The 25,585-nt window shown below is 48.9% G+C and overlaps 10 protein-coding genes across 10 annotated transcripts; 6 read left to right on the top strand and 4 right to left on the bottom strand.

Moving 5' to 3' along the window:
- Window positions 1–3,076: 3,076 nt before the first annotated feature.
- N7525_008783 (uncharacterized protein) lies at window positions 3,077–3,353 on the bottom strand (the record flags this gene model as incomplete). The annotated part of the gene is made up of 2 exons (XM_061214494.1): window positions 3,077–3,222; window positions 3,275–3,353. The coding sequence occupies 2 exons, from the start codon at window positions 3,351–3,353 to the stop codon at window positions 3,077–3,079; spliced, it is 225 nt and encodes a 74-aa protein (XP_061068925.1).
- A 94-nt stretch (window positions 3,354–3,447) lies between these two features.
- Window positions 3,448–4,708, top strand: N7525_008782 (uncharacterized protein; the record flags this gene model as incomplete). Its single annotated transcript, XM_061214493.1, has 3 exons — window positions 3,448–3,783; window positions 3,845–4,078; window positions 4,343–4,708. 3 exons carry the CDS (start codon window positions 3,448–3,450, stop codon window positions 4,706–4,708), a joined length of 936 nt encoding a protein of 311 aa, XP_061068924.1.
- A 1,286-nt stretch (window positions 4,709–5,994) lies between these two features.
- N7525_008781 (uncharacterized protein) lies at window positions 5,995–6,730 on the top strand (the record flags this gene model as incomplete). The annotated part of the gene is made up of 2 exons (XM_002562844.1): window positions 5,995–6,461; window positions 6,529–6,730. 2 exons carry the CDS (start codon window positions 5,995–5,997, stop codon window positions 6,728–6,730), a joined length of 669 nt encoding a protein of 222 aa, XP_002562890.1.
- Window positions 6,731–7,321: 591 nt separating this feature from the next.
- N7525_008780 (molybdopterin molybdotransferase MoeA) lies at window positions 7,322–8,619 on the top strand (the record flags this gene model as incomplete). The annotated part of the gene is made up of 2 exons (XM_061214492.1): window positions 7,322–8,461; window positions 8,563–8,619. The coding sequence occupies 2 exons, from the start codon at window positions 7,322–7,324 to the stop codon at window positions 8,617–8,619; spliced, it is 1,197 nt and encodes a 398-aa protein (XP_061068923.1).
- A 112-nt stretch (window positions 8,620–8,731) lies between these two features.
- On the bottom strand, window positions 8,732–9,415 carry N7525_008779 (molybdenum cofactor guanylyltransferase; the record flags this gene model as incomplete). The annotated part of the gene is made up of 1 exon (XM_061214491.1): window positions 8,732–9,415. The coding sequence occupies one exon, from the start codon at window positions 9,413–9,415 to the stop codon at window positions 8,732–8,734; it is 684 nt and encodes a 227-aa protein (XP_061068922.1).
- Window positions 9,416–9,989: 574 nt separating this feature from the next.
- Window positions 9,990–13,206, bottom strand: N7525_008778 (molybdopterin oxidoreductase family protein; the record flags this gene model as incomplete). Its single annotated transcript, XM_002562842.2, has 5 exons — window positions 9,990–10,720; window positions 10,779–12,523; window positions 12,583–12,816; window positions 12,876–12,986; window positions 13,058–13,206. The coding sequence occupies 5 exons, from the start codon at window positions 13,204–13,206 to the stop codon at window positions 9,990–9,992; spliced, it is 2,970 nt and encodes a 989-aa protein (XP_002562888.2).
- Window positions 13,207–15,313: 2,107 nt separating this feature from the next.
- Window positions 15,314–16,116, top strand: N7525_008777 (uncharacterized protein; the record flags this gene model as incomplete). The annotated part of the gene is made up of 2 exons (XM_061214490.1): window positions 15,314–15,843; window positions 15,909–16,116. 2 exons carry the CDS (start codon window positions 15,314–15,316, stop codon window positions 16,114–16,116), a joined length of 738 nt encoding a protein of 245 aa, XP_061068921.1.
- Window positions 16,117–16,542: 426 nt separating this feature from the next.
- N7525_008776 (60S ribosomal eL33 domain-containing protein) lies at window positions 16,543–18,241 on the bottom strand (the record flags this gene model as incomplete). Its single annotated transcript, XM_061214489.1, has 5 exons — window positions 16,543–17,095; window positions 17,193–17,335; window positions 17,400–17,478; window positions 17,739–17,914; window positions 18,192–18,241. 5 exons carry the CDS (start codon window positions 18,239–18,241, stop codon window positions 16,998–17,000), a joined length of 546 nt encoding a protein of 181 aa, XP_061068920.1. The 3' UTR covers window positions 16,543–16,997.
- Window positions 18,242–19,827: 1,586 nt separating this feature from the next.
- On the top strand, window positions 19,828–22,002 carry N7525_008775 (glucose-6-phosphate dehydrogenase; the record flags this gene model as incomplete). The annotated part of the gene is made up of 8 exons (XM_002562839.2): window positions 19,828–19,871; window positions 20,151–20,223; window positions 20,278–20,298; window positions 20,357–20,707; window positions 20,777–20,974; window positions 21,029–21,113; window positions 21,170–21,826; window positions 21,890–22,002. The coding sequence occupies 8 exons, from the start codon at window positions 19,828–19,830 to the stop codon at window positions 22,000–22,002; spliced, it is 1,542 nt and encodes a 513-aa protein (XP_002562885.2).
- Window positions 22,003–23,175: 1,173 nt separating this feature from the next.
- Window positions 23,176–25,384, top strand: N7525_008774 (putative sucrose transporter; the record flags this gene model as incomplete). Its single annotated transcript, XM_002562837.2, has 8 exons — window positions 23,176–23,273; window positions 23,427–23,452; window positions 23,535–23,779; window positions 23,842–23,908; window positions 23,962–24,033; window positions 24,087–24,276; window positions 24,333–24,445; window positions 24,498–25,384. The coding sequence occupies 8 exons, from the start codon at window positions 23,176–23,178 to the stop codon at window positions 25,382–25,384; spliced, it is 1,698 nt and encodes a 565-aa protein (XP_002562883.2).
- Window positions 25,385–25,585: the final 201 nt, after the last annotated feature.

Below are 25,585 nucleotides of genomic sequence, written 5' to 3'. Positions count from 1 at the left end.
CTGATGTCTTCTCAAAGGCTGTTTGTGCCTCGGTCCTATAGAACCTTCCTCCTATATAAAGCGGCCTCTGCTTCTCTTGCTCTTCCTTCATCCTTCATCTCCCCATCACTGGTCAGCATGCTCAACCCATGAGTATCCTCCTATTTGACATCAAAATCCAATAACTCCAGGGCTGGCTATTTCAGGTCGTCAGGAATACTTCTGTTTTGAATCGCTACCAGTGTATATTTCTCTCACTTCTCTTTCTTTTCTCCTTCACAGTGGCCAGGCCCCCTCTTTCACTTCTCATTCATATTTCCCCTCTAGACTCTTACCTCACTCCTCTTTCATTCTTCTATCACTTTTCGCTTATACTATGTCTTATTGAAGTATCCCCATGGTACGTCCGGAAAGAAATTTCAATGTTCCCTATACCATTTTGATGAAACTGACATTAACTTGGCACCTATAGTTCAACTATATACTCCATTGTCCACACAGTATATATACGTCGACCAAAGATGCTTATTCCCAATGGGTCTCGTCTCGCTCATCATTGGTAGTCCCGGGTGATCTCGCTGTCAACTTCGACTCGGAATGGGCCAAGCTCTCGGTGGAGAGTTCTCACTACCCCCGTTTGCGTGCAGCAGAGTCGGCCAGGTCCTGGTACACTGGCGCTGTCGCTTTCCGTCAGGATGTACGGGACCTGGTCGACGACTTTGAGCTGGGTGTAGCAGTTGGTCCCTTCCTGCAGTCCCACCTGGCCAGCTTCCCTTGAAATCCTGAAAGCCAACTCTATCATCCTTGTATCCATCAACTGGCGCTTGTATGACTGACGACACACACGAGCAGCCATGGCAGAACAGCAGAACAGCCGCTTTGTGGTACGGATGCACAAGTTCGTGATTCCGAGAGACCCCGAAGATCGAGAAGAAACGGATCAAGAAATTCTACTCCTGGCCGGGCTCACATGGAGGACTTATGAGCCTAGTGCTGATGTACGGCCAAGCAGCCTCACATTGATCACTCTTCATCACACTTGCCAGCCGTGGCCGTTTGACTCAGACTGTGTTTACTATAAAAGCCTATCCTTTATACCCCTGGATTGTTCTGGATGATGCCTTCGACCATAATACACATTTTATATACGACCATTTTCATCAGAGAGACCCGACACACCAATGTTCGTGTGAACTTTTACCTTCAGCCTTCCCGAGGTCTACGTATTGTCTCCTTCATCAAGGTTCGCGAGTTCCCTTATGTTCCTTTTTATTTAACGTGTCTAATAAGTCGCAATGCTGCATTCCTCCGGCTAGGCTCTTGCTCTTATCCCGCCTGTTCGCGCGTTTCAAGGTTTGTTACCCCTTATATCGGTTTTATCTTCGATTTAGTTTCCTAACTAGTCATAGCCACGGGGCCCTGACTGCTCCAAGCTTTGATATCCTTCGTTGTGGAGCCCAAGCCTAGAATAGAGGAAACACGCAAGCTCCGCATGGATAAAAAGAGGAACCCAATCGACGCTAGAGCTGATTGGTGACATCCTTTGCATAGGAGCCGCAGATACGCTTATACGCATTCTTGCAAGCCTAGGAAGCCTAGGAAGCCTAGGAAGCTCCGGTACTACTAACCCTCAACGTGCGAACCAGCAAGTCAACCATTGGTTCTCAAATTTATACGAAAACTTCAGGTTGAAGCCGGTCGTCTATAGGTCCTGGGCCCTGCTATTTAGTTTCCATAGTCGCTGCAGCCGTGCAACTTCACCGACTTCAACATGTTACTTTGGACTCTCAATTTTGGAAGGCTGCGACCAGTGAGCAGATGCGGCGGGCCAGGCCAGTGATGAACGACACTCAACGAGCTGGAGACGACCCAAGGGCGAACTTAGAGCCCGGGTGGTGACGATCCTGACCCACCCAGGGTAGATCCAACGAGCGCCTTGAACCGCACGTGCACACCATTCCCGACGACGGTCGCCTGTAATGACAACGGAGAATGGATCTCCCCACCACGTGGAGTGCGCCTCTCGGACGAGCTGGCCTACGTGGCCGCCCAGAACATATCAAACAAACAGCTAGTCGAACGCCTCCATCTCGGTTTTGACAGAAAAACATGATCAATCTCCCAGAAGGGATTGACTCAGTTTACCCTGCCGATCTAACCCGACCCATGGCTGAAACCTTGCAGCTCGTCTATGCGACCCAGGGTGGTAAACGGGCTAGAGAGGAAGACAGTCGCACGGAGAGTCCTCCTTCTTAGAGCCTCCAGGACGCCAGAAGAGCCCACTTAACTAGTGTGGGTGTCTGGGGGTTTGAGGAATCCCTACTCGCGAAGGATCGGGCCATCGTCGAGTGCCGCCGAGGGCGAGTTCAAAGACCTGGAACACTTACAGCAGCAGGTCTAGGGAATCTCATTTATGGGATAAAGGCCCCGTGTGGACCGCAATCAAGACCGCCATGTCCCTCTAGCTTACTTAAACAAGGTTCTGTGCTGTTTGGGACTTATACGCTTTGCCTCCCATCAATCGATATTGGTGATGCGTGCTTTTCGACGTCGTTGAGAACTTCCAACATCTTCTCGCTCATCCTATGCATCAGTCCCGACCCCCTACGGATCAACCTCGATGGAAAAGTTGGGACCAGGAAGAGATGTGCAATTCTGTTGTTCTCTGCGGTCCTAGACCAACGGATGAGAGCCGCGGCTGTCGAGAAACTGCCTATACAGACGGCTCCTACGGCCTCGTTAGGCCAAGACTAGCAGTGAATAGTTGGGAAGTGGGGACGTGGTTGACCGGACAAGAAGTTCACTGCCACGACGCAGGTGGCGATTGTCAATGCAGCGTGGGCGTCGAGTGATGGTGGTAGATCCTCACAAGCTGCTTGAAGAACAATGGCCCCTGGGCCATGTGCGTTCGCTTCCTTGACATTGATCGCATTGTCCGTGGTACACACATTGGTCAAGCAGACCTGTGTAATAGACGGACGGCTGTGAAGTATCATGGAAAAAAGGCCCGAATGCTAAAAATCTATCTTCCAAGCATAAGATGACTACGGAGGACGCAGGCGCCTTAATTGATGAAAAGGCGCAGTTCAACCCTAGGTCAACCGAGCCACAGGGACGTCCAGCATGTCGCAAGCAGAGTGGAAGGGAGGAGGAGGTAGTGGCTCAACCACGAATACGTTACCACTAGGCCACCTGCTGTTGGGTCCGGCGAAGAGTTAGTCGGCTCTTCTCCGAAGACCGGCTCTGTTGCAATGATAGAGGAGTGGGTTCACTCCTACGGGGTTTTCCAACTTACCTACCCAAGCACGTGCCGGGAAGGCTGCTGCGGACTGTTTGTACTGGAGGCTATTTTGACACTTTGAAAAGTAGGTCATTGGTCAAGCGAGGACAAATAAACAGGTCCGGAATGCACCAACCCCTCTAGTAAGAGGCTAACCTTCCACCAAAACCGCTTTTCCATGAGCACAAATGACCGCATCACCTCCATCAACGAGTGGAACAAGCACATCCACGTGTAACCCATATGGATCCTTCCTTCGCGGTATCCTTGCAGAGATCTCAGCCATGAGGGGCCTTCGGATCTCCCGATATTACGCTGAGCCTGGCCGAGGCTACACACCATCAGACAAATCGGGCAGAGACTGCGGTGCCGAACAACTGGTCGCACTTAGGAGCTGGGTTACTATCCAGTGTATAAGCTTCCCCCGAACGCGTCTTGCGGTGGAGAGATGGATCCGCAGGGGCGCGCTTCTGAGGATGCTCGAAGTTGCAAGAGTGAGCATTGACTTCACAGTTGAAGATGTGGTACTTCTCGGATGCATGACTCGATTCGTGGCTGGACTGAGGCGATTTGACCACGCTTTAGCCCTTTGTCGTGCAGTGCTTGCAGAGACGTATAATGGCGAAAACTGCCAACACTGCAACAAGTCGCACAAGCCCCGCGAGACTGTATGAACTTCGAACTTCTTATAGCTATATCCCTTTGCCTGCTCGCGAGCATACCCAAATTGCCTTCGCGGTGCACAAAGCCATCGATAAGGCCCTGGCACGAATGGGACTTGACGAAGCCACACACGACTACCTAGGAGTCGATATCGATGTAAATGGCCGCAAAGAACGTTGTCGGGGTTGGATGTTGTCGGGGCTGTCCCTTCATGTTTTCCTGCTGGCAACGCCTACAAAGTGATGCAGCAGATAGGAATCCAGCAAGACCTGCATTTGTGGCGTTACCCGAGACCTTCAAGACCAAGCAGGCAGAATGACCTGCTGAATAAGCACATTGTTCATCCATCCATATGTAATGTTGGGGAAAACCTTGGTCTGCAAGCGGAGTTACAATCTGGAGGGTCTTATTTCGTTGCAGTTTTCGAAGACACAGCAAGTAGCAAATAGAGACAAAGCTGTAGAGGCCTTCTGGGCCAACGAATTCCGCCTGGGTAATGAGGTGGTAGGACTCTCTATTGGAGAGCTAAGGGTGCGACAGGGGACTTCATTCATCGCCACTCGGAAAGAGGGCGAGTTGTTCTATCCCGCGGCAACCGGAAAGGAGCTTTTGAAGTACCTCGGCTGGGGATCCCCATGTCTACGGGTGGTGCTGGATGGAATCCTGGGACACAAAGTCCTGCAGCCGCCCAACCTCGCAAAGTACAATCACCATCAAAAGCTCATTTTGGTCGACTTGTATATCCTCTGTATCCTCTTATCGTCCTACCATCTTGCTCACAGATAGTGACAATGCAGACATGACCATGGGGAAGGACAACTACTCGAAAGGGACTTGACTAGATGGATCGACAGAATTTCCGGTGGAGCTTTAAGGGACCGGGTCCTTGTTTAGTTTGTATTCTAGCATTGATTTTCTTCCTAGTCATTATGATCTCCTAGTCCCTTGTATCTCTCATTCATGACGTTGGCGTGGCCCATTCCGTAAGCCCTTCCTGGTAGTTTTATGTTGGCATTGAAAGAGGCTTTGGGATCTGCAGTTCTCATGCAGATCGTACTCACTAATTTACTATGAGTAATATAAAACAGGAATACCTAGGTATGAATCTGATGTAGAGTGGTCCAGGCACTAGGAGCAAAGAGTATGGTCCGTATGATCAGGTGATTGGTAGGGTTGTTGCCAGCGCCAAGGTCACAGGGACAAAAGAGATTGAAACGGCTAGATTATGAGAAAGTCGGTGTATTTTCATGCCTACACCAAATGAACACATTAGAGGAAAGTTGGGCAAATCCACCAGGTTAATCCAGTCGTCGCCCGGGAGTTCGGGTGATCGACCCCTCGGTTGGTGGATAGTAGATATTGGATGGGTGTGGCGAAAGCAGATCTGGCGTGGACGTTCAATATTGAATAAAAAGCAGCATGAAACACGCTAGTGCATGGAAATATCTGGATTTAGACATAGAATGCTGCAGGGCACCTTCTAAGGTTTGGACCTCAGCTTGCATGCTACTCATGTGAGTCTCCGTGGCTTAATATCCTCCTATTGTAGGCTTAGGCTGTGTTCCTTCGATCCCTTCGGTATCCTCCGGGGGCGTTCCAGTAATATAGCCCATTTGGGGAACCAGTGAGTGGCATAGGTAACCCGTAGACTAATGACCGGCTCCTTATCCACCTACCCACTCCGATTGCCTCTCTTATTTCCCCCCGGTACAGCCCACCTGACCTCTATTACATCCTCCAGTTTATATGCCTGCAGGACTGAAGCCTATTAGAGAAGACTGAAACTCGATTACTACACTGCCCACTTCCCTCGATCTGTATATGGCCAGTGGGCGAACGCCATAAATTCGCCCGCCGAACATTATGGCTTGCAATAAGGTGCAAAGTTCCACAATCGTGGGCCACGCATTAACTTGTTAGACCCTCACCGCACATCATACGTCAATGCTGAGTCTTGAGTATATAGATAAATCTCTCTTAGTCCCTTCCAGAAACATAAAACCCCCAGCCGGACCCTATACATTACTCTGTTTACTTGTCCAACAATTTCTAGCCACTGTTTTTATATCACGATGGCAGGACCTCCACACCACGTCCCCTTGAGCGCTTCTGGTACACCTGGTCAAGATGAGAGTACTAGGGATCTTTACCTTCCCTATGGTTATGCTGCTCATCAGTACCCTCCCTCCCTGGCGGCAGAACCATCGACATTCTCTGAGAACCATCTTCTGTACAATACTCTCATGCAACACTCCTCAGCTCCAGTTCATCTCAGCTACTCCATGCCTTTCTCCTCGGCTCATGGCACCTTCAATCCTGCCAGTCACAATATGGCACACCATCCCTCGAGCGAGAATAATACACCTAGTGATCCATCCACTATGGGGTATATCAGCTCTGGATATAGTACTGCGTGCACTACACCATTAGGATCGGGGCGATCCTCTCCCTCTATGCAGGAGATCCCCCAATCAAGTGTCAGTAGACCTGAAGTCCCGACCATCTGTGGCAGGGGTCGAGCACATAGACCGAAACACGAGTAAGTCATCCCTATACTGTCAAGCTAAGTATATCATCGCCACGCTAACATATCATCATAATTCTAGTGAGCTCTACGGCATGTACCAATGCAACTGGAAAGACTGCAAATACCGCGGCATGTTCTCTCGGAAGGGCGTTCTCATGCGCCATATAGAAACACAGCATGTCGCTCCGCACTCTTTTGACTGCCCCGTGTGTGGGAAGCTCTTCTGTCGACGGGATAACATGACTGAGCACTTAGGGAAAGTTCAGTGCCAGCGGGTGTGATGGGGATCTTGAGTATGCAGTAGGCTTTGGGCTTCGAGTCACTGGCGGGAACATTGTTGGGTTTGGATTATGGTAGATCGGAGTTTAGCGTTGATATTCAATGATACCAGAGGATTTGTGCTTATCTGGATCAGAATAATAAAAAAACATCATTATAGTGGTAACAATAGGACCCTCAGCTCATGCAGCTAAACTGCGCCCCATCGTGGTGCATATACGAGCACACCAATGAGTTCCCGTCACATGCAGTCACACTCGGCGCTTATGCACGATTATGTGATAGTTGAGGATAACTTTTATGATCTAGATATCCCAATGTAATCCCTAGATCGTAGGGTCCGTAAATCAACAGCGTTCTGCAAAGTTGTCCCGGAACCCTAACTTGATAGAGCAAGCTGGATACACCGCAGTAGACAAGGGGTCATTCATGTACGCTAACTGACTGTTTAAAGCGAGGATGACGTCACGATGGGCTAAAGCACTTCTCAAGTGTCGGAAGATACCATGTCTTGTCCATCCGCTTCAAAGGCAGAGTGAAGTTGTAAGCGCACCCGAAACACACAGTCTGAGAGAGACTGTCTCTATTCCTATATGGCGTTATCATATCATGAGGCGCTACGCATGGTTGAAGCGGAGGCGCAACGTCGTGCAAGAACCCTTCAGCTGAACATGGAAAAATTGCCCCTTAATTTGTCTCTCAACCGAGTGACGGGTTGTGAAATGCGGTCACCCATATCGACTCCCCAGTATGACACCTCTGCAATGGATGGCTATGCCGTCGATTCCGGAGCTACGAGAGACGCATCTCCGGACAATCCTATTTTATTTCATGTGGAAGGTTTGGTGGCAGCAGGGAACGAGCCTTTTCCACTTTTCAATACTGCTAGTCAAAGTTGTTCTTGCGTTGAGATTATGACGGGCGGTCGTTTTCCAACTGCCGTCGAGCCTGACAACGTCAGGCTCGATTGTTGTGTCAAGTTCGAGGACACGAAGAAGGTACCTGGACCCTACACGGGCGATGAATATATCGAAATCACGAAACCTGCTCGGTATCGGCAGAATCGACGATCTGCTGGAGAGGATTTCCAAAGACACCACGTGATAATGCCAGCGGGAACCATTATTCGGCCGCACCACATAATGGCACTAGCGTCTGTGGGTATCACAGAAATCGCAGTTCTACCGAAGCTGCGGGTCGGGCTATACTCCACCGGTGCAGAGTTGCTTGCTTCACATGGCAACCAGCCAGTTACTGGTCGAGTCGAAGATGCCAACGGTCCTTATATTGCGGCGGCTTTGGCAGACAGCGGTGTCGATGTGGAATTCTTGGGTATTCTAGACGATGACGTGGAGATGATGATGCACACGTTGAGATCTAACTTGGAGAAAAAAGACTGTGACCTGATCATCAGTACCGGAGCGGTATCCACGGGGCGGTTTGATCTTATCCCTAGTGCGCTACAACGGCTGGGTGCACATATCGTCTTCCACAAGATAGGTATCCGACCGGGCCACCCAGTAATGTTTGCTACCGTTCCAAATATATCACCCGAAAGATCAGACGAGATCCCGTTTTTCGGTCTGCCGGGCAACCCGGTGGCAAGTGCTGCCTGCCTTCGGTTTCTCGTCATGCATTACCTCAAGTGCTTACAGTCACAATTGCCGGAAACTCCTCTGACGGCACGGATGAGCTGTCCTAATGACGCAAAGACCGCGCGGCAGTCTGCGCATGTAATAACCTCATTTCCATCAGAAAAAGATGTATTTCGGCCAGGGGTCTTTCATTGTACGGCGGGAGGCGAAGTGGAGGTAGTACTAATCGACGACCACAGCCCTGGAAAAGTGAGACCTTTCGTCGATGCAAACTGTTGGATACACATCCATCGTGATGTGACTGAAGTAAGGGCAGGCGACCTCGTCAATATATTCCCATTGGTTTGAGATGAGAGCGAGATTTGCATGTTGTGTGCGTATATTGAGTAGCATGCCCTAATCATGGATCTACATGTCGATCTGTTTTGTCTTGATCGTGACGATCCGGTCCCAGTCCTCCCGCGTATTTACGTTCATTAGCCATTCGTTCGATTCAGGCGCGACCAGGGTGCTGTTGAGTTGTCGTATCACAGAGCTTGGCCCTAAAATACCTTGACGAACGTTCCTCCCAAGAGCACTTAACGCTTCGGGTGTCCAAATAGCCAGCAGAGGCTCGCTATAGCCTTCTTCATTATGGAAACATGTAACTACCCCAGCGGGTCCTTCACGCAATTTCCTCAATGCGTCGGCGGTCAAAAGTGGATAGTCACATGCGACAATCAGCCAGTTACAGGTTGGATCCTGCTGTTGAGCTCTTAACAACCCGGACGCTGGACCTATATCATCATGCTCTGGGAACTTGGCGTCGTCATGGTCATATAGCACTTGAACATGTAATGGACCGCTGCGTGATTTGAGCAGAAGTCGATCTTCGGGCAATTTCTGAACTTCGTTGAATTCAAGGAGCTCTTGCAGTGCGGCTCGATTTCGCAGCGATAAGTATACACGGTCCGATTCGGGCACGGCCTTGTGGATCAAGGAGATCTTTTGTATGAATACGGGCTCATCACTGGGAAGACGCAGTAGTTCTTTTCTCATGCCCATGCGCGATGACTGACCACCCGCCAACAAGACTGCTCTAAGAGTTGTCATCCCAACTAGCCCCGATGGACGATATTCGGAGATGCTTCAATCCATTTGCTTGAATGTTGAAGAAATTTGGAGTGAATCCGCGAATATCGTGGACATTTCCTTTCCGCATTGCGTGCAGACATGACGTAACTATGACTTCTCATACTCGTACTAGTAGATGCGCAAGGTGTATTTGGTGATCACTTAGAGATCTACCTAGGTAGGGAGTATCTATCTAGGTATACTTCGAAGTACTTGAATTTGGCGACATCCTTTCATCTTTTTCTTTTACTAAGTGATTTGGCGCTAAGGCATCTTCAATCCTTGGCTACTTTTGGTGCGCTCGAATCGGTAATGTGTTGTTGTCTTCGATCCCAGATACACGACTGGTAAGAAGCTCATGTTTTACCTCGCCGTTACTCAAAAGCCCCCCGGGTCCGAGTTCAGGTCCGCTGTCTTCTTGGGGGCACTAGCACGCAACGCTCGCACTTGCCGATTAACTCGCTCCTTCCTAAGATTATTCAATCAACGTTTTTCTCCAGAGTACCTAGGTATATTCATATATCGATACTTCGTAATGGGGAATGGACTCGTCCTAAGATCGTATCCGTCCGGCCATACTCGACTGGGAGTCGTAAAGATCTTCCGCAGCGACTGTTGGGACTAGAAGGGTCTGTGGGCTTTTGACCTTTATATGCTGATTGACCCACGCCTTTTGTCTCTGGATGCTGCCTTGGGCAGAAGAGATAACGTTCACAAACTCGCTATCCCACAGAGCTTGACTAGCAGGCGATAATGCTGTAAGATGACCTTCGATATAGGTTAGGAATAGATCCAGGGATTGCAGAGCTGCTAATGCTTCGTATGGGTCGTTGGTTTCCTCGACCGCCGGAAAGACAGCTTTTTGCAGATACTGGGCGACTGTTCGACCGTATTGATGACTTCCGTGATATCTATCAATCACCGGCTTGAACTGATGCAAGACCTCTGTTGTCAGGCGACGCATTACCTCCAGCCCACTCTGAACCTCCAAATCGTGAACTAAACGAGGTACCAAGTCTCTGTAAATTTCAACAAGTATCTCGAGGCCTTCATTTAAGGCTCCCATCCACAATTCGAGCCGTCGCACGGGTTCCTTGTTGCCGGTGTGGCCACCGTTTTCGTCAGCGGGCTCTGCCATTCCTTTGCCCTTTTCGACGCTTCGGACAGCTTCAGTGTGCTTTTCTTTAGCGTGATTGGTCTTCCCTCCCTCTATCTGGACGCATTTCTCGATACGGACAGCTCCGGATTTGAACATGGGTTGCTTCGAGACAGGGTCCCATTGCTCTGTGGCTAGTTAGTAATCGAGGATTCGAAGTATGGTTTGGGAATTCTGCATCTTTACCGCGGGTTAATTCATTTGCTGCACGTGCCCTGTCATCTGTGGCATCAAAGTAGCCAAAATGAAACGGAATGAAGACATGACCCTCAGTTATGTCACCTATAACAACCGGTAATTCAACACTGCCACGTCGTGATCTGACCACGACCATTTCTCCATCCACAAGATGCAGGGCGTCTGCGTCTGCAATAGAAACCTGAATGACGGGTTCGGGGTATGCCTCCTGCAATCGCTTAGAGCGACCAGTTTTTGTACGTGTATGGAATTGGTAGACATTGCGGCCAGTTGTGAGTCGCAGAGGGTATTGTTCACTGGTTTCTTCAAGCGGCAATTGGTAGTGCGCCGCTTTAAGAATGGCTCGCCCTGCAGGATTCATGGCTTCATATTGCGATTTTGTAAAAGGCGCACCTGTTTCGAGATCGTGTCCGTAAGACTCGCAGTATGCGGTATCGGTAAAGAATTTCGCGTCATCAAATAGGCGTTCCTTGCCCTGGGGATATACGCTGGTGCACGGCCATTGAATGCCCGAACCACCAGCCAACTTCTGGTACGACATCTCGGTGCAGTCCAATGGGCGGCCACAAGACATCTTCCTCCATGCATTAAAGACCTCCTCAGCGCTGGTGAACGGGATTAGTGGCTTCCCATCTTTATCTTGAAAGTCCATCCGCCTCGCAAAATCTAGCCATATATCCATGTCGGCTTTGCTCTGGCCTGGCGGTTCGACCGCTTTCTGAGATAAATGCATGGTCCGGTCAGCGTTGGTAAAGCAACCTGTTTTCTCTCCCCACTGGGCAGCAGGGAGAACCACGTCTGAGATGGCAGCAGTTTCAGTCAAAAAGATGTCTTGGGTCACAACGAACAATTCCGGTTTGGTCAACAATTCCCGAACCTTCTGTAGGTGCGGCAGACTGACAAGAGGATTGGTGCCAGAGATCCAGAACATCTTAATCGAACCGTCGCTGATGTATTTGAGCATATTCTCCACGTGCGTGGGTAGATTCCAGTGAGGGACCTTGACTGGCTCAATGTTCCAAATATCGGCGATTTCTTGAATGTGTGTAGGGTTCTGGAAGTTTCGAAACCCAGGGTACTCGCCGTCGCAGCCGGTTTCCCGGTTATTCTGAGCAGTGGGTTGTCCATTCATTTGAAGAATACCGCTTCCAGGTTTGCCTATTAGGCCAAGCAGCAGGTTGATGTTGTTGATCTGACAAGCAGATGCAGTCGCCTGATTTGATTGATACACTCCCTGTAAGGCAGTGGACAGCAGACTACTAGTGGTCCCAAGTATCTCTGCGGCTTGGTGGAGCTGCGTAACAGGGACGCCTGTAATTCTTTCGACGACGTCGGGAGTATACCGGTTCACAACCGTACGGAGGTCCTCGAGCCCCACAACATGCTTTGAAACATAATCCTCGTTGATCCACCCATTGCTAAATAACAGATACTGCAGGCCGTTGAGTAAAGCAACGTTTGTCCCGTTCTTTGGTGCCAGATGCACATCCGCCTGTTTTGCTGTGTCTGACCTTCTCGGATCCACGACAATAAGTTTGGGCGGTTGGGGTCCTTGTAGCCGATCTAGAACACGCGACCACAGAACCGTTTGGGTGTGCGCCATGTTGTGGCCTACCAGGAAAAGGCAGTCCGTATAGTCTATGTCGCTGTAAGATCCCGGTTGGCCGTCACTACCAAAAGATTCACGCATGCTAGCTGCGGCCGTTGCAGTGCATAAACGCGTATTACCGTCCCTGCCAAGACTGTCAGCTTTTCCAAGGCGCCATTGCACTGCAGGCTCCTGGTGTCGTACATGTGCAGCGTATTGAGACCGGCCTTGCCTACCATAGCAAGGACGTAGTACTCTTCCAGAAACAGTTGACCTGAGGTGTAAAAGCCAATGCCATGATTTGATAGCCGAGATTGAACCTCGTGCGCCTTGTCAACAATCAATGACATAGCCTCATCCCATGACGCCCGTTCGAGTTTGCCGTTTCGCCGAATCAGCGGGTGTTTAAGGCGGTCGGCGTGGTTAATTGAGGCCCATCTGTATCAGGACCCGGATAAGTCATTTCTCCTAACGGACATTCCGCATTGGTGACTCACCCGTGCAAGCCCTTTGGGCCTAGTCGTCCCTTATTGACGCGGTCGGAAACACGACCACGTACGCCAACGACTTTGCCATCTCTCACGCCGATGTCCATTCCACATCCATTGCTGAAAATTTTAAGTCAGTCATCAGATGAACCGTATATCGCCTATCACAAACATGGTGAGCAACTACATACCTGCAAAGCACGCAGGCGCTCTGTACCCATTTTTCGGGGGGTTTGATAATATTGATGTCGCATCGGCTCGGCCACTCATGCTTATATGGTGTACGATCGCCCCAGACATTGTTTATGGAGTCGCGAGTCTCGTATCCCTGCGCATCCATGCCTTTTTGCTTCGCCGCTCGGCGAGATGTTGACTAAAGTTGACCTGAATCCAAATCAAGATGTCGTAGGTATCGTAGACCCAACTAAATGGGTCTGTCTGTGTTGGTTCTTTTAACTTCAGATGTAGGGAACCGCACAACTGGCTTTTGCAGCTTGGACTTTTATCGAGATGAGAAAACGTTGATACTCTGAGCGATCACCATATATATTGTACCAATTGAAATTGATTAACTACTAATCGGCGCGCTTTTACCAAAGCAATTCGAAGTGATTTGTTCGTTGATTGCGTATGGAATACGTCACCGTCCGGATGCGAACTATACATTCAACGTGTAGCTCATAGCCTCAATACCCTTGATAGTCACTATTTAATACTTCGGTTAAAGTGGAGTTCGGTTCGTATTTATTTTGGAATATATAGTTATAAAGTTATATAATTTACTTGGGGAGAGTTCATTGTCAGCGTGTCTGATGGAGAACTTGAGTATGCAGCAGGCTTAGAGTCATGGTAGACCGGAGTTCAGTGTTGATATTCAATGATAATAGAGAGTTCGTGCTTTATTTGGATCGGGGCGAGAACCAAAATAATATTAAAGCATTATTATAGTGGTAATAATAGGACCCTCAGCTCATGCAGCTTAACTGCGCCCCGTCGTGGTGCATATACGAGCTCACCAATGAGTTCTCGTCATATACAGTCACACTCGGCGCTTATGCACGATTTATATGATAGTTAAGGCTAATTTTTATATTTTCGATATTTCGAGGTGCAGGGGTGCGTTCGAGATCGTCGGGTCCGGAAATCAACAGCGTCCTGCGAAGTATCCGGAACCCTAACTTGACACCTGGGCAGTACAAAATCTCCGTTATCACATCGGATCTTTAATGCTTCGTCATGTTATGCCTACACCAATTAGAGCGCATGCATATTAATAACGTTCTAATGCTGTAATAACTTCCAACGGCCCCCAGGCGCTAGACCCTTTTGATGCAATGCAAGCCTGGTCCTTGTCACATCCATATCCAACCACATAGATAGTTCACGTAGTGAGGCTTTTTTTGAGTTCATCTACCATTACCATTATTGGAGAATAGGAATAGCGATATGATTAAAAATTTAGGGATAGAATTAAATAAATAACAAAATAACAAAAAAGCGTTAATAATGATGAAAAAGAGGAGAGAAAGTACGTTACCAAGAAGAATATGCCGATCTCTCCTGTCCCTTGGGACTCGCTTGGATAATGATCTGCAGCCTTCAGGCGTGACGGGGCGGGCAAGCAGAACAAGTTCATATTCGACAGGAAGCGGCTCCTTCGCCCGAGTCTATCCCAAGTCCATGGAATTGGGAATAGTGCACGAATACTTCGGCCGCTTTCTAATTTTATAATCCTGAAGCACCATATGCCACATATACCACATAGGAATTAGTAACAACCCAACGAAATTAAGGTCTATAGTACATGTCGATCACTACTTGCCGCTCATTTTCAACTGCTTTTAGTGGCAGTGCTGTACTGGTATTGGCTACCAGCCTGCAGCAGTATCATACTTTCAAATGATAATGATCCTTCCGTCACTTTGAAAACTTTCCACCTCTCTAAACAAAAGACTGAGGAATCGAAGACACAAATGAGGAGTCCCCTGCAGCCAAGGCCTGGGAGACCAGGATCTCACGCTCAGCCCTCTAAAAGCGCGCCACGAGTCATGAACCCGCTGGGACTGAAATCGAGCTTGTCTCCATTTAGTAACGTTCAGCATGGGCTTGATGCAGAGAGCAGCACCCCTGCTTTCCAGAACGTAAGACGAGTTTTCTAGAACAAATTTGGGGTCCGAGTGGTTGCGTCAGTCTCCCCAAGTTTGACCGCCCGTCTTCCTTTTTCTATTTTCCATCTTTCTCCATCAGTGGTGTGTAGTGTCCCCAAGTGCGGCTTTTAGTGAAGTTGATCAGCCGTGTGCCCTAAACCACGTTGACTCATGTTTTATAAATACTCGGTCCTTCATCGGCTCAAAGAAATATTCTTCTAACCACCCCTTCATCATTCATATGACTAGTATCTACCTTCTCAACGCCCACTCTCTACATCCAGGTCGGCGATTATACACATGATGGCGTGGTCAACACGCAACTCGATTATCCCGGAGTCCTCGTTTCCGTGGTCTGATGGCGAGTTGGAGAATTGGAGAACCGAGTATCTCAAACAGCCCGAGACTCTTTTCATGTCCCCGTCGCCTGATCCATCGACCACCACGAGGACGCCCACTGCTCGACCTCCTTCATACAACTATCAGCAGCAGCTCCCCTCCAACCAGCTGCCCTCCGCACAGTTCCCCTCCACGCCGGTTGCCCTTGGGACAATGCTGTCTCCTACTCCTTCGTCGTCGTACCTAGACCCAAGCACCATCAAGCGGTCCATCAGCAACCACAGCCCAAGATCCGTTCCAACCCAGGCAACTGCAACCGTACTCTCCCCAGCAAGCCTCTACGACGTTAGATGCCCAAGTCCATGGGATGATCTACCAGTCTCAACGCCTATAATAAAAGAGACGCTCCAGTCAGAGTCGGATGAGGTAAGGACGGAGCCTAGCCAGACGAAAATGCCGTGTCTTACTCGTCGCCGTACAACCAAAAGAAAGTGTGTATTTTGTTCTCTTCTTAAAGCTATCATGAGTATACGCATGCTGAACATATGTCGTCTAGAGAAACCGAGGATTACGGAACTTTCAAATGCGAATGGAAGGACTGTCAATATGACCGTCTGTTCTCGCGCAAAGGTGTGCTCAAGCGGCACATTCAGACACAGCATCTCAATCCTCGGGCTTTCAAGTGTCCCTGGTGTAAGCATGCTTCCAGTCGACGGGAGAACTTGAAAGCGCATAGACAATCGATTCACAAGGAAACGTTGTAAGATTCACGATGGAATGTTGGTGTTGGGGGACTAGGATACCTGGTTTGCTTTTATATACTTAGAAATATATACTTCGGTTAGAGTGGAGTTCGGATTGGATTTAGTTGGAATCTATATATTTTTCATGGGAATACTGAAGACAGGATAATATGTGAGATTTCTCACTAGAATAATATGGAGCATACAACGCCGATATATGCTTCAATAGTGTAAAAAAGAGCGCTCTCTGTTGTTCATACGTTCAAAGGTTGTTATGGTGGTCGACGGTATGGGGAGGATCCACATCACAACCTGGGGAATCAGGCCGAACCAGCCCGCACAGGGTCTATGGGTGCTAGAGCTACAGCTAATTTTAAAATGTTACGTCCGAGGTCTGTCTCTACGTTGTTGTTGTTGCCATGGGAGTAATTTAGGTTCGCAAAACAAGCATGCCATGGTATATTGTAGCCAGAGCAAGGAAATGCAATTTCTTCTTAAAACAAAAGACGAAAGACAGACGCACGAAGAAGCGGATCGATTGACCGGTCTGTTGAAATTTGAAATGGTATGGAATTTGGTGCGTTTAAGCGTCAGATACACAATGGGAGAAGTGACGCTGCGCGACCAGACACATCATGCTCGCCAATTGTAAGAACAAGGAGAAATATCGAGACAAAGCTCGTTCCCAGTATCTTGGGGCCGACACAGCTATGAAAGTGTAAATTTTTTTTGATTCGTAGGGCTTTGTTGGCCCTGCCTTCTCCCACGAACAAAACGTTATCAACCCGCCAACTCCATCACCTCAAAATCAACATCGGCTCGTTCCGTCGACTTTTCCTTGCCTGACCGACCGTCTGTGCGAAGAAGGGAATCGCCCACTAAAAACAACACAGAGAATCCGTTTAGATGTTGGAGGGGTAGAGCATAACGCGGACGGTAGCGCCGAGGGACTTGGGGGGGAGGTTGTTGCGGAACTTGGCGCGCACAACACCGGAGTTGCCTAGAACGAGTCAGATAAAGGAAATTCGAGTTGGAGGTTCCCAGACCTAGAGGACCATTCGGACATGGCCTCCAGACTGGTTGTTGCATTCACGTACCGTGCGGCCGGGTGACCTTGCCCCAGATCACCCGAATGTTGGAGCCGCGGACCTCACGCTTAGCACGGTAAACGAAAGCGACCTTCTTGCCGAGGTAGAACTTGGCGGCCTTGGTGTCATCAACACCCTCGATCTTGACCAGACTATAACCATATATCAGATTCCATTCATCGGGCATTCAATTTCATGTGCGCAGGGCGTAGATACCTGGTGTTTTGGGTGAGGGCGTGCTTGCTGCGCTGGAAGCTCAGGTGACGTCCCCTGTAAAAAGAAATTCGTATTAATTCTGTTCATCTCGTGTGTTGCTTCGATTTGAGTGGCGATGTTATGTCCCCCAAATCGGTCCTCCATGTCGAATTGATGTATCCTTAAATGCGACGATGAAAGTGCGGTGGTAACTTACTTGACGTAGACTAGAAAAAAAGAAGAAATAGTTAGCACATGTCCATTATCCAGTGTGCGACCACACAAGTGCTCGAGATGCGGCTTTGCGATTTCGAGACTGCCAAAACGACGATCGATAAGACATTCGAGGAATTCACTCACGGCGGTGTCCTTGTTCCGAAGGCATTGTGTCGGCGTTTCTCTGGGGAGCGGGCAAGGAAAGAAAGTCGAAGGAATGACCCGCAAGATCAAAAGTCGTTCCCGTTTGTCGTGGTTGTCGTCGCTTCGATAGAGTCAGGCGCACAATCAATTTGGGCAGCCGTGTGTTGGTTTTCGCCCTAGCCTAAACGGGATCTTAGCGAGCCACAGTCCACGTGACATATCAGGGCTAAGCGAGATCCCGTGATAGCCACACCGCTCTCTATCTTATATCAGCGATTAGATAGGCAGAATCTGAGATGAGATAAGCTCTACGGGATCTTTGTTTCTCCGATCCGAGCTGGACGTCATTTACCGATCATTTACCGCCGACTTTATTTTTTTTTTCTGCCACTCGGGCTACAGTAGTCCGACCGGCACGTCCAAGCCTCCAAGCTGCAGCTCCAGCTGACAAACCTAAGCCATGACGACAGGGGTTCCAGCCTTCTAAAGTTGGAAGGTTTCATTCAAGAAAAAGCAAAGTGTAAGGGCTATTGCCGGCAGGTCTCCAAGTAGTGAAGAATTGTTTCCAATCCTATATAAGTTCATTGAATATAGAAACAATTGCCAATTTCTTGAAGTGATAACCATTGACAGTGACATGATCCGGGTAGAACTCCGGTACATCCTCGCATATACTTCAGACCGAGACCACTGATTGGGAAATCTAGAAGTTCTTGTATCATGCCCCACATCCTGGCTGTCGGGATGATTACATTTGAGACCGGTTATGTATGTATTCATCGAAACTTGGGGCAATTCTCAAGAGGACTCGGACGAGAAACCTCGGGAACCAGACTAGCGTAGAGTACACACATTGTAGCATAGATATGTAGGGTTGTACAGTATACGTACATGCAGTATAGCCCCCAAGTAGCACTTAACGGTTAATATGTATGCTCCGGATTCGGACCCCCTCGAATTGTAGTTCGGGTTAATACAAGTCTCAAACCGGACTTAACCAAGTGGCCTCTCGCGGGAAAATAGAATCCGTCTGGGACAAAAATGACAAATGTGCCGATCCATCCCCACGATTTGGGTCACCGGTAGAAGTTCTTATCGGCTTGCGTGCTCGAGGTCCATGGTATTGTACCTGTTCTTGCAGGTTCGGTACTTTAATTGATACGCTCTCGTAGGGGACTTTAGTGGGCACGCTGTACGGAGTAACATTCCCCTCGATGCGATGGCCTGTTATTCCAATGATCCGCTTTGAATATACATGTGCATACTATACGGAGTACAGTTGACCGCAGATTTGTCCATAGTGTATCGACCAGTACTCACTAGTTATACACATTGAACGTCCAATTTTGGACATCCTTATGGACCCATACCACTATACAGTTGAATTTAGCCTGTTTGTGTAAAGTCCTCTGCACCTATAAGTGAACCACATCTCTTATCAGATGACCCCCCAACTCTCTTTTCTCTGGAAGGGATCTGTTATTAGAACAAGAATAAGCGACATGCTCACGTCTGACACTATTGACAATTGACCCGATCGTGCCTTGTATCACCCCGAGGCTGAACCGGACGGCTATAAGTAGCGCTGATAGCCCTAGTAGCCTGCGCGGGGTTACTGATAATCAAAACGGGTAAGATTCCCGTGGGATCTCAAAGAGTGGTCCAAAGTTCAAGGTCAATAACAATGATCATGAAGATCGGACTTAAGAATACTGGATATAAGAAAGTTGACCGAAATTTGCCACGAGGCCAGGTCCCTAGGCCGGCATTAAATAGCAGTATGCATCAGAGGAGAAACGAAATATTAGTAGAATATTAGTACAGCAAACAATAGTTATAAGTAAAAAAAAAATTAAAAAAAATAATAGCAAAAACCAATTTATTGAAACAAAAAAAAAAAAAAAGTGATTTAATACCCTGAAGTCATAAAATACATACAATACCTCAGCCCCACCAGCCGAAGCTGTGAACTTCCGTTAAAAAGTACTCCGCCGGATCCTGGTGTTCTTCAACAATCCTCCTCTTTTTCCCTTTTCCAATCTCTTTCAACCTTTCTTCTTTATCTTGTGTATTAAGCGGTTGGTGCAAGATGTCTAGTGTGATTAACCAGACCGATGACCGTCAGGGTGCTGGGTGAGTTCCCCCTCCTGCGTCTCTGACATCACTCTCTACCCCCCGGTTGCGGAAGCCTACCGGCTGCCTCCAGCTCAATCAACCTCAATTTATGCCCAAGATTGTGATGTTTAGAGGTTATTGCCTTCGTCACGATAATAGTCGATCCTTCCTTTGAACGCTTTCGCAGACTTTCTCTGCTCAGAGAGCTCCCCCGCTCAACCCCTCAATTGCCGCGTTATATGCAAAAATCTTTCTCGGTCAATTAAGCGCAACACTAACAATGGATATGGCATTCAGCACCATCGAACTTAAAGATGATACCATCATCGTGGTACTAGGCGCATCTGGTGATCTGGCGAAGAAGAAGACCGTTCGTACCCCTCCAGGATGCGATGACTCTTGACGTGACTAACCAATTCTATAGTTCCCTGCACTCTTTGGCCTTGTATGTGATATTCTCACTGAACTTTCCAGCTCTCACCCACTCACAATTTTGGAAATAGTTCCGCAACAAATTCCTTCCCAAGGACATTCGGATCGTCGGATATGCGCGGACAAAGATGGACACCGACGAATACCTCAAGCGCGTCCGCTCGTACATCAAGGTCCCCACAAAGGAGATCGAAGATCAATTAGATCAGTTCTGCAAGATGTGCACCTACGTTTCTGGCCAATATGATCAAGACGATTCGTTCATCAACTTGAACAAGCACCTTGAGGAGATCGAAAACAACCGCCAATCGAAGGAGCAGAACCGCGTGTTCTACATGGCATTGCCGCCCAGTGTCTTCACCACTGTGTCTGACCAGCTGAAGCGCAACTGCTACCCCAAGAGCGGTCTCGCTCGCATTATTGTGAGTTTCTCTGGGCAGCCTACCACCAAACGAACTCCATATTGATACACCTATTCTTTTCTTTAATAGGTCGAGAAGCCCTTCGGTAAGGATCTACAGAGCTCCCGAGACCTCCAGAAGGCTTTGGAGCCTAACTGGAAGGAGGAGGAGATCTTCCGTATCGATCACTACCTCGGTAAGGAGATGGTCAAGAATATCCTAATTCTGCGATTCGGCAACGAGTTCTTCAACGCCACATGGAACCGCCGTCACATCGATAATGTTCAGGTATGTGATGGAAGTGATCTCATTCCGGGATTCGCGTCCTAATATCGGCTGCAGATTACATTCAAGGAGCCTTTCGGCACTGAGGGCCGTGGTGGTTACTTCGATGAGTTCGGTATTATCCGTGATGTTATGCAGAACCGTAAGTACATTCAATTGCACTCACTAGATGTAGGAAACATACTAACAATTTTATAGACCTTCTGCAGGTCCTCACATTGCTCGCCATGGAGCGTCCCATTTCCTTCTCTTCCGAGGATATCCGTGATGAGAAGGTCCGTGTTCTCCGCGCTATGGATGCTATTGAGCCCAAGAACGTTATCATCGGCCAGTACGGCCGCTCCCTCGACGGCAGCAAGCCCGGCTACCTGGAGGACGACACTGTGCCCAAGGAGTCGCGTTGCCCGACTTTCTGCGCGATGGTTGCATACATTAAGAACGAGCGTTGGGACGGCGTTCCCTTCATTCTCAAGGCCGGAAAGGCCCTGAACGAGCAGAAGACCGAGGTCCGCATCCAATTCAAGGACGTCACTTCCGGTATCTTCAAGGACATCCCCCGTAACGAGCTTGTCATCCGTGTTCAGCCCAACGAGTCCGTCTATATCAAGATGAACTCCAAGCTGCCCGGTCTCTCCATGCAGACGGTGGTCACCGAGCTGGACTTGACCTACCGCCGTCGCTTCTCCGACCTCAAGATCCCCGAGGCCTACGAATCCCTGATTCTGGATGCCTTCAAGGGCGACCACTCCAACTTCGTTCGTGACGACGAGTTGGATGCCAGCTGGCGCATCTTCACTCCCCTCCTGCACTACTTGGATGACAACAAGGAGATCATCCCCATGGAGTACCCCTACGGTGAGTTTATCCACTCTTTTTTCTTTCCTAGTCATGACATATAGCTAACTTGCATTGATCTAGGCTCCCGTGGACCCGCCGTCCTTGACGACTTCACTGCTTCATACGGCTACAAGTTCAGCGACGCCGCTGGCTACCAGTGGCCCGTCACTACCTCGGCCCCCAACCGGCTGTAGGTTTTGGGAGTATAGCTGTTTACGATGATTATGGGAAGCGGATTCGGGATACAAACGAATTAAAATCTCTATTTTCTGACTCTGGTTGATTGTTTGGCCGGCAGGAGTCGCGTCATATTGTGATACTTAGGTTTTCGAGACCAATTCAAAATTAGGATTGGATGCGACGCACGCAATGAAAGATACTTACGCCCTTATTTTGTTCGACTCTGTGGTGGATGTCCATTTGGGAGTTGCTGTCATCCGTGTTTTTCTTGCTAATATGTAGTATAAAATAAAATGAGCAAAAGTACATGTATTTTCCTAATCAGGTAAGTCATGACATTAGCCCCTGTAGAACTAACTCCTTGGCACGTACTCCGTACATTCCCTCATCCCCTCCAGGGCTCTCCCGTGTCAACAATGTGTTTCTATAATTGGCTGCATTACGTTATCACATGTGGCCAATCAGCGCCCAAGGGTCCATCACGGAGAGGCTGACATAAGGCTGAGCTCCCGAGATCAAGGGCTGCAAACGACATAGCTGGCGTGCGCAAGAGACCTAATGCATGTAGAGTACTTATGTAGCGATCTAAACGCGTACACAGATAAATAAAAGCACCAGCATAGCCTACCCTAGTCGTAAGCGAAGCCGGATCGGCAAAAGGGTTCCAGGGCTGGCGGGTCTCTCAAATTAAATAAATCGATAAGGCCGGGGGCCCGCATAGAGGCGCTCAGGCCAACGCGGATTTTCTCTCCTTCTTCTTCGACTGTGACAACGTCTTTCCTCTTAGAATACCCTTAGACGCTTCTCGACAACTGTATAGACACCCATCAGCACCTCCGTCGCAGCCAACGCACCCTCCTCCCAAAATCCGCACGGCCAACAAACATCGAACGCCGAGCGTACCGTGCACTGTTTCGGCCCCCGCGAGCTCCCCCGACGGCTCCGAAAAGAGCACGCGACTCAATTCCCCGAAAGGATTAGACACCTGCCGGCCCCTTTCCCAATCCCCTGACGTATCCCAACCCCTGCTAGATCATACACTCTGTTATCCGAATCTGAATTGCGCGTCTCTTCCGGACAAGCGTTTTCAACTTGGATCTGTTACTGGCTAGGCCACCAGCCCTCTCTGATTCTGGCTTGGGTTCATGAGAAGAAAGCTGAGTGCATGCTAGCACGTGGATAATAGGATGCCGCAGGCTGCGAGGTGGGCGGGCACGCCCTCCATCAAGGGCCGGAATGAGTCCACCAGGATGGCGCTTTTGACGTTTAGTTTGGTGGGATTGCAGTGCGTATTGCCCCGTTTGTTTTGTCGCTTGGTTATAGTGGATAGGTTATGTGCGACATCTACCTTTTTTTTTTTTTTTTTTGTGGAGGCAATTGAGAATTCCAAGGGATGTTGTGTTGTCTGTGGCTAACTCGGAGATTTTCTTGAGAATAGGTTCACGTGGGGTACTGAGATGACTTGTAAGATCTACACATTCCAAATCATCTCCATTGGGACTCAGGGATAATTTTCGCTGACTTGGTTTTATTATTTTTCTGTTAGATTGTACACCTTACCTTCTTCAACTCGGTCTGACGAAGTCCAAGACTTCGTTGGTGTGGATTGCTGGCCCGTTGTCTGGATTAATTATCCAGCCTCTTATTGGAGTCATTGCTGATCGATCACGGTCGAAATGGGGTCGGCGTAGACCTTTCATGGTCTTTGGGTCATTAGTTGTCGCTTTCTGTCTGTTCGTCTTGGGGTGGACGGCAGAGATTGTTGGTTTATTTGTCAAAGATCCGGAAAAGGTACATTTTCTGTTCATTAAAACACGCCTGGTTATGTGGAAGCTAATCGCGATTTTCGACAGGCCAAGAATGGCACAATCGCCCTGGCTGTGTTGAGTATTTATGCGGTGGATTTCTCTATCAACGTTGGTAAGTGGCAGACTTGCCCATACATTAATTGAAAATGGCTTACAATGTCTTAGTTCAAGCGTGCTGTCGCGGTCTGATTGTGGATACACTACCGATTCCATCGCAACAAGCTGGATCCGCATGGGGTATGGCGCTTCCCCATATGTCTCAGCCTAAAACACGCTGACCTTTCTTGTAGCCGGAAGAATGTCTGCCATTGGTCAACTCTTTGCTTATGTGGTTGGTGCCATCGATACTGTTAGCATCTTTGGTACTTTCCTTGGAGATACGCAATTCAAGCAGATGACTGTGATCGCTGCTTTGTCATTGATGTTGGCAGTGGGAGTCACATCATACTCGGTAAAAGAGCGAGTGCTTATATCTGCAAGGTGGGTGAACTCGAACCGATCCTTGTTGCCTTAAACTAACCCTTTTGTGATAACAGGGATGACGGAAGTGCTGGTGCTATTCAAGTCCTCTCTCAGCTGTTCAAAACTACTTTCGAACTACCCCCTCGCATCCAAGCCATTTGCTGGGCCCAATTTTGGGCTTGGATTGGTATGGAAAACTCCGCACCTACTGTGAAATCAACAATGCTAACAATAAGTAGGCTGGTTCCCCTTCCTCTTCTACAGCACAACCTGGGTTGGCGAAACCTACTTCCGTTACGAAGTACCAAAAGACGACATGGCCAAAGCAACGGATATGCTTGGTGAAGTCGGCCGCGTGGGCAGTCTTTCATTAACGGTCTTCTCGTTTATCACAGTTCTCAGCTCTGTACTCCTACCCTTTTGTATCATGCAGCCAGATGCCAAGAGGACGCGTTTCACCGCACGACCACCACCGAAAGTTGCAGCGATCATCAAAGCCATCAGCGCAATTAGACCCGACCTCCAAACCGCCTGGCTAATCTCCCACGTCATGTTTGCCGCGACAATGATCTTCGCCCCGCTAGCGCACTCCCGCGCCTTCGCAACCTTCCTAGTAGCAGTATGCGGTATCCCCTGGGCAATCAGCGGCTGGGCTCCATTCGCCTTCATGGGCGTGGAAATCAACAGACTAACAATGGGCGGCTATTACCCCACAATACCGTCCTCGCGTTCCGGCGTGACAATGATCACCTCAGCCAGTTTGCGCAACTCCGCAGCAGACACCGAGCTGGATGTTCTCCGACTCAACCACCACGATCCCACCGACAGCGACACCGACGAGGAGGAACAGGCGTCCAATATCCCGTCAACAGGTGAACTAGCCGGCATCTACCTGGGCGTGCTGAATGTGTACACGACCCTGCCACAATTCGTCGGCACCTTCATCAGCTGGATTGTCTTCAGTATCCTCGAGCCGGGCGAAGAGCCCGCAAACAGCAATTCAGATACGCAGTGGATGAACCTCGACAAGGATAGGTATAACGCCATCTCTATCTGTCTCTTCATCGGGGCGATAAGTGCTCTCGTGGCGGCTGAGGCTACCCGGAGACTGCGGTATATACTATGAGCAAGCAGTCCGGAGCGGATGAAAAATTACGATCTGTTGCGATGAATAGTTGTTTATTTTTGCTCGATACCCGGTGTATATTGCATGCGAGCCTTGTCTTGACTAATGAGATTTTGTGTGTTGTGACACGCTCGTGGAGAGTCTACATGTACAGTGAACTGGGCCCTTCATCTATCTCCCCAAAAGGAGTTTTGTCTTTTT

Source organism: Penicillium rubens (assembly GCF_028828025.1).
Source record: "Penicillium rubens strain IBT 27055 chromosome Unknown utg000003l_segment0_segment0, whole genome shotgun sequence".
In the NCBI taxonomy this organism is placed as follows: Eukaryota; Fungi; Ascomycota; class Eurotiomycetes; order Eurotiales; family Aspergillaceae; genus Penicillium; species Penicillium rubens.
The sequence above is the reverse complement of the archived record's forward strand: the minus strand, read 5'-3'. Positions and strand labels throughout refer to the sequence as shown.